This window comes from Sardina pilchardus, chromosome 24 (genome assembly GCF_963854185.1).
Source record: "Sardina pilchardus chromosome 24, fSarPil1.1, whole genome shotgun sequence".
NCBI lineage: Eukaryota > Metazoa > Chordata > Actinopteri > Clupeiformes > Clupeidae > Sardina > Sardina pilchardus.
Window position 1 is genome coordinate 5,467,069 of NC_085017.1, and position 7,500 is coordinate 5,474,568.

General features: G+C 47.2%; 1 protein-coding gene across 1 annotated transcript in view; it reads right to left on the minus strand.

Annotated features, from left to right (window-relative positions):
* The window catches only part of csmd2 (CUB and Sushi multiple domains 2), a 398,565-nt gene that overhangs the window by 90,768 nt on the left and 300,297 nt on the right, over window positions 1–7,500 (minus strand). Inside the window, 2 exon segments of the mRNA XM_062529179.1 lie at window positions 1,435–1,531; window positions 5,113–5,237. Coding sequence (XP_062385163.1) covers window positions 1,435–1,531; window positions 5,113–5,237 — 222 coding nt within the window.

A 7,500-nucleotide genomic window follows, 5' to 3' on the forward strand; every position in this document is an offset into this window, starting at 1 on the left:
GCTCTCCGTAATAACTCCATAGTGATGTAAGCTGTGATAGGCTCTCCGTAATAACTCCACAGTAATGTAAGCTGTGATAGGCTCTCGGCAGCCTCTTCTGCTGCAGCCTTCATTTATTTAGAGGAGCTTTATTATGCATCCGTTTGACTGCAGGGCAGTTGTAGCATTTGTGCCAGATCCGCTTGTGATGGCGGGGCATGCGGGCAGGCTTAGTGACATAACTCCCACTCGTGCACTCTCGCTCTCGCCCCTCGCGCCGGAGATGGAGGAAATGCAAAAGACACAATAAAAAGGCTTTCTCTCTGTGGCGAAAACAAACGCTGTTAACCTTTTTAAATATTCACTATTCTATTTGGAGGCCGTTTGTTTTCGTCTTTGCTTGCTCTCTCTCTCTCTCTCTCTCTCTTTCTCGGTCTCTTTGTTGTGCGCTCAGAGTGAATACATTTAAACACCCTCTTAAACGTGCAGCAAGCCTAGTTATTTTTTAACAGTGCCATCGTGAAAGCGATTTATTTTGAAAAGGCATAATATGGAAGGTTCCCTCTGTTCTTCTAAGGCTACAGGGAACCAGAACGCGCACACGCACACACACACACACACACACACACACACACATACACACACACACAGTTACTCATGCTAAAATCCTTCTCAGCCAATAATAGCATGGCATTTCAAACACAATATTTGTCCTGCGAGACGGATGGCTGCTATTTAAAGGCAGTGGCAGTATTTATAATATATGGCCGTTTAGCAGATCCTTTGAGGTGAAAGCGCAGGCCACTGCAGTTTTGAACATGAGCTGTGGCTAGATATCAAACACGACACTCATTCCCTGCATTGACTGAATGGTCGACGTTCGGTTGGTTGTTGACTTATTGAGAAATAAATAAATGTTGATAAATATTGATAAAGAGACAGACAGACAGACACACAGATATAGATAAGGTAGGTTTACACTTCTATTCTGAATAGAATCGGAATAACGACTCAATCGGAATAGAAATAAACACCTTGACTGGAACAAAACTGCCGATCCAATCAGAATTTTCATCATAATGAAAGAGGTGTTGTATTCCATTCCTATTCCGATTGAACAGCCATATGCAGTCAATCGGACTGCCTGCTGTATCTTCTTAGGCAAAAGTAGGTAACAACGGAGCTATTCTGATCAAAGATTCTAAAGTGCTTGAGAGCACCTGATTGGAATGGAACATATCACGTGTAAATTTTTCATTTTTCAATCGGAATTGTTTAATCCGAATGACAAAAAAACTGATAGAACTATTGATAGATAGCAAGATAGATGGATAGATAGATCAATAGATAGATAGATAGATAGATAGATACAGTAGATAGCTAGAGTAGACAGATTGATAGATTGATAAATAGGCAGATAGATGGATAGATAGATCAATAGATCGGTAGATAGACCTGAGAAGCTTCCCAACACGGTGTCTGTGTTGTCGCCACCATCGAACACCTCCATCGAGTCCCAGTTCTGTTCAGTGACGAAGCTGATCACCTGGATCTGTGTGGGACACAAACACAAGCACAGTGAGGCAACAGCGTCTGTCCATCTCAACCACAGACCAGAGAGAGAAAGACAGGAAGATAGAGAGAAAGAGAGAAAGTTAGAAAGACAGAAATATGTAAAGAAAGAAAGATAAAATAGAAAGTCAGACAGAAAGAAAGTTAGAAAGACGGAAAGATATCAAGGAAGAAAGATCAAATAGAAAGTCAGACAGAAAGAAAGAAATAATATATTGAAGATAAACTGAAAGGTGTTTGATTATATCTGAAATAAACATTTCTCATGGTTGACAGTCAGACCAGCAGCAGCCTGATTGATCTGATGTCCAGAGAGAGAGGACGCGGCGGCCCCCGCCTCAGCCCAGGGGTCACCTCAGACCACGAGTCCGTTAAACGAAGCTCCGTCTCGTCCACTGCGGATTCTGCCCGCTCTCGTTTCTTCCTGGCCAGTGAGCAGGACCCAGTAAACAGTTTGGCAGGTGTTTGCTTTCTCCTCTCCCACAAACAGACCCGAAAATTGGATGGCCACAGCCGTGAGTCCGTGGCTGTGTGTTTGTGTGTGTTTGTGTGTGTGTGTGTGTGTGTGTCTCTCTGTGTGTGTGTGTGTGTGTCTCTCTGTGTGTGTGTGTGTGTGTGTGTGTGTGTGTGTGTGTGTGTGTGTGTGTCTGATGGCCACAAGCGTGAGTCCATGGCTATCGGCAGAAGATTGTCATGACTGATAGCTTCGCCATCAAATGTCATGTTTGTTTGCCTTTGCTCTCTGCAGAGAATTGAATTCATATTTTTTTTCTCTTCTTCCATGCGAGGGGCTTTTTTCATAGAAACGCCATCAGTTTATTTGTGATTCAAACACAAGCAGCCGGCAGTAAATCCCAAACCACTGACACTGTGACTGTGTGCAGGTCTGTCTCCCCATCTCTGTGACGCTGTGTAATCTCAGCTTTAGCATAAGAGATCACCAGGGAAAAACCTTTTTTCTTCTCTCCTCACGACACAAAATTCTATTAATCTCCTGCATTTATGTCTTTTGTCTCGGCGCCACGAACATATTTCTGTGAGAATATCTACGCTTCTGTTAAGGCTGTAAAGAAATCCTCCAGGAGTCCGAGACAATAATGTTCAAGAAAACGTTTGGTTTCAGACCAAACGCAAATTGAACAAGAAAGGACACGCTCGACTTGGCGTGTTACGGAATTTTACAAGTCCCTCAGGAGGCCCCGTAACTTTCCTTTAAAGGCCGCACTCCGCTACGACTCTCTCAGCAACAGATCTAGACAATTAACTTTAGTGGGAATGGCGGGGACATTAATCCTGCCTCAGACGGAGGGACGGAGTCGCTGTTCACCTTATCAAGCCGGGCACAGGTGGACCTCTTTACCTGGGCGCCCCTTATCGCTCGTCCATCTCTGCCTCTCACCCCTGCTCTGTCCATCCATCTCCCTCTCCGCCCCTATGTCTGTTCATCTCTCTCTCTCTCTCCACCCCTGTCTGCCCATATCTGTCTTCCAGGCTATCTCGTACCCATCGGTCAGTGGACTCTATCGCTCCTGTTTACTTCCAAAGGCTCTTTTCTACTCTCTTTATCTTTTTGCCCTTTTCCCCTTTCCATTTCCACCCCTCTCCTCTCTTCCCCTCTCTCTCTCTCTCTCTCTCTCTCTCTCTCTCTCTCTTCTACACAATCCCTCCTCTCTCGTTTGTTCACCCCTCAGTTTGTCTGTGGCTCTGCCGCTCTCCTGGGTGCTATAAAAGGTGCCTCGGGATCAACATTAATCGAGTAAAAATTGTCACAAGTCGAAATCTGCAGTAATTACCAAGCAGATTGATCTTTCATTTTGAAGCCCAACAAAGTGATGCAGCGGGTGGGGTGTGTGTGTGTGTGTGTGTGTGTGTGTGTGTGTGACTGTTTCCCACAGTCCTTTGGTCTCTTGGCAGCTCGGTGACTCTGTGCTGTGAGCTGTGCTCTATGACAGGACAGGGACGCAGCGTGGAGCCCGGCCACACTGGGAGAGAGTAATCCGTTACTTCTGAAAGGCTGCTGCAGCAGACAGTTGGACTGAAGCTGGAGCACAATTACACAGCACCAGTACGAGAGGAGGCACAGGGACCTGCACGCACTCTGGGCACCTAGACTAGCACTTTACAAATGTGTGTATATATATACTGTATGTATAGATGGAGCTTGTAAATGGGTACCTAGAAAAGTGCTTTATAAATGTTGCTTAGATGTAGTTTATAAATTGGCTGCATGATTGGTGTGCAATGGAAGCCATCTCTGAATGGACCCTAATGACTTGCTGAGTAAATGAATACATGTCAAACTATAACTGACAAATTATACGAACCTACGCAGCTCTTAGCAGAACTACAGTTCTCAGCAGTCACTAAAATAACTGAGTAAAGAATAAAGCCTCTATGTGGTGCTCAATGTGTGTGCTGTGTGTGTTCACTAATTCGGTTAAATTGGGTTAAATGCAGAGAAACGAAATTCCCTCACGGGATCAAAAAAAGTATATATTCATTCATTCAATGTAATGCTAACGCTAGCACAAAGCTTATGTTGTATACACAGCCGTGTCAGGAGGTTGTTTTCCTGCACACACACCATCTTGTAAGATCCTATGCTTATCAACGTGGCTAAATGAACTCGTTAACTAATTCCTTTGTACGTAGATACAGTAAGGACTTAATCAACCCCCATAGCGCTCATCAGCCACAGCAGTAAGGTGCTAACACACGGCAGAAGTGGTGCAGTGCAATAAAAGCCAGAAGTGATATAATAAGGTAATAGAGAGGTGATAAAATGGAGCCCAGTGTGGGCAAAGCCCTGGGATTTCTTCCGACTGGGCATAAATACACACCTCTCAGGGTCCTGTTGCTACCAGAACTCTGTGTGTGTGTGTGTGTGTGTGTGTGTGTGTGTGTGTGTGTGTGTGTGTGTGTGTGTGTGCGCCTGTGTGGTGTTGCCACCGGGTCTCAGCAGTGCTCCTTTACTGCCTGGCTTAAGATGGAGGAGATGGTTGGTTGGTGGGAAATATTACTCAGAGTTATGGGCTAGGACTGGGCCACACACCCACACACACACACACACACACACACACACACACACACACACACTCAGAATTATAGGCTAGGACTGGGCCGAGTTATGAGCTGTGGGGCCGCTGGTTCAGATCCCTGGGCAGAGGGCGGCCTCCGCTGTGTCCACCGAGGGTCTAAACTTTAACGGCCCGTGCTGAAGTCCAAAATATGATACAGTAAAAGGAGGAAAAAACCTGGAAGTGTGTGAGGGACTCTGCCAGTCCCTTAGTGAGCCTCCGCAGGGCTGCAGGTGCCAAGGACTCTTTATCTGCCCCTGTCAACGGGCATGATGATGACCACACTGACCACAGGCCTTTTCATTCTCACTCTTTGAGTGTGTGATGGAGAGAGAGAGAGAGAGAGAGAGAGAGAGAGAGAGAGAGAGAGAGAGAGAGAGAGAGAGAGAGAGAGAGAGAGAGAGAGAGAGAGAGAGAGAGAGAGGGAGAGAGAGATAAAGATAGAGAGAGAGAGTGTGTAAAAAACGGACAGGAGGTCAGATACCTGGATGCCGGAACCTTCCGGAACGGTGATCTTCCAGACGCAGCTCAAGCTGTTTAGGTAGGGCTCGGGGTAGCCAGGGGACAGGATAGTACCGGTGCGCTGGGTCAGGTTGCCACCGCAGGGCACTAGGGAGGGAGGGAGAGAGAGAGAGAGAGAGAGAGAGATACATTAATAAGGGAAGAGGAAGTGCAGATAGGGTGATAGAGAAAGAGATGGAGGGAGGGAAGGGAAGAAGGGGGATAATTGAGAGATAGAGAGAAAGAGAAAGAGGGAAGGAGGGCATAAAAAAGTAAAATCAGCTGAAGGCGTCTGAGGATGTGCATTTACAGACATTTATGATCTTTACTGCAGCGCAACATCTGCTAAATGCAGCCAAGCGCACAGGTGAACAGCTGGGCTTTGTGTGTGTGTGTGTGTGTGTGTGTGTGTGTGTGTGTGTGTGTGTGTGTACTGTAGGTGTGTGTGTACTGTAGGTGTGTGTGTGTGTGTACTGTAGGTGTGTGTGTAGGTGTGTGTGAGTACTTGCAGCAGCATCTGCCACGAGGGTTAGCAGAGACAAGGCAAGACAACAAATAAGGGTAAAAAATATACGAGAAAAAAAGTTGTGTATTATCGGTTAGAACGACAGATTTGCTTAACACACTAGCTTAAGTACAGGAACAGGCACAGGAACAGGCACATACACACACACACACATACGCACACACACACACACACACACACACACACACACACACACACACACACACACACACACACACACACACACACACACACACGAGTCAAACACCACAGCAGAAGTAGAGTCTGTAGAAGCCTGTAGAGGATGTTGTGCTTGTCATTCTCGTAATAAAGCTCATCTCACACAAACACACAAACACACACACACACACACACACACACACACACACACACACACACACACACACAGAGTCAGGGGCGAAGAGAATCAGCATCCAAACGATCCGCTATGACATCACGCAGAACATCAGTCATTTATTTTTCAGGGGCATTTTCACGCAACGCTGCTTTTCCTCCGCTAAAGCCGCGCGCTAGCTAGCCCGCCCGCCCTCCGCCAGCCGAGACCTCGTCGTGTAATGTCACGTAAGTGCCACGCTGACTGAAAGTGACAGCGAGCTGCGCGGCATGGCAGACAGTCACCCCCCAGGACAATCACACTCCATCCCAGCGCCTGCTCCGCGCTGCTCAGATTAACTCGGCTTGAGCCGCCCGGTCCTCGGGGGGGTCGTTTTAGTCCCGCGCTTCCTCGCCGTTTAAAGGGCCCCCCCTCCTCGTTCATAAAGCCCACGCTTGATTCAAACTGACGGGAAGGGCAAGTGCTGTCAGGGAAACAGCTTGACTTGTTCAAGAGCAGATTTACTGGCCTGATTAGGAGCTTAGCATGCTACACTTCTCGGCTATTAGCATGCTACAGGCTACTGCTGATACTGGCCTGATTAGGCGCTTAGCATGCTACGCTTCTCGGCTATTAGCATGCTACAGGCTACTGCTGATACTGGAGCTTAGCATGCTACACTACTCGGCTATTAGCATGCTACATGTTCGGGTTACTGCTAATGCTGCCCGGTCCTCACACACAGGCAGTCCTCCATTGATGCATTTCCCTTATCAAAAACTCCTGTAGGATTCCAATCAGATTTTGGAACCAAAATCCTATAGGATTCCAACAGCAACAATCCAAAAAGAAAATGTAAAAAAATCTCAAATCTGAGTCCTATATGATTCTCAATCCTATAAGATCCTATTGGATCCAAAATCTCCATGAATCTGATGGGAATCGTACAGAACTAAGAATATAAGGATTCCATCTCTGGAAAACTATCAATATCAATATTATGACAAATAAACAAACAATGCATGGACTTGCTGAGAGCTACCAGTGCACCATGCCAGGCGGCTGGGGCAGCAGAGAGCCCTCACCTGGAGCACACTGGCACCGTCTGAACGTGTCCTTACCGATGCACCCTGGCATGGTCTCCGTGTTTGAGTGTGTCCTTACCAATGCACCTGGGGATGTCGGTGGCACCACCGTATGCCACCCTAGCACCTTCCATGTTTGAAGTCCGTCTTTAACGATGCAAACTTGGCATGCTTTTGTGTCGCCCTGGCATCCAGGATACATGAAGGCGGTCTTACCAATGAAGCTTGGCATGGTTCTGTGCCACCCCATGCCAGGGCACTCTCCGCGCTTGAGCGGGTCTTTGCCGATGCAGCTGGGAATGCTTCTATGACACCTCTGTGACAGAGTGCTCCCTTACTGATGCCACTTGGCACCATTCAATGCCACCTTACACCCCTCTGAGGCAGCTGGGCATGTTGTTATGCCCCCCTGGTGCCCCTCCTCTGTGTCCGAGTGCGTCCTTACCG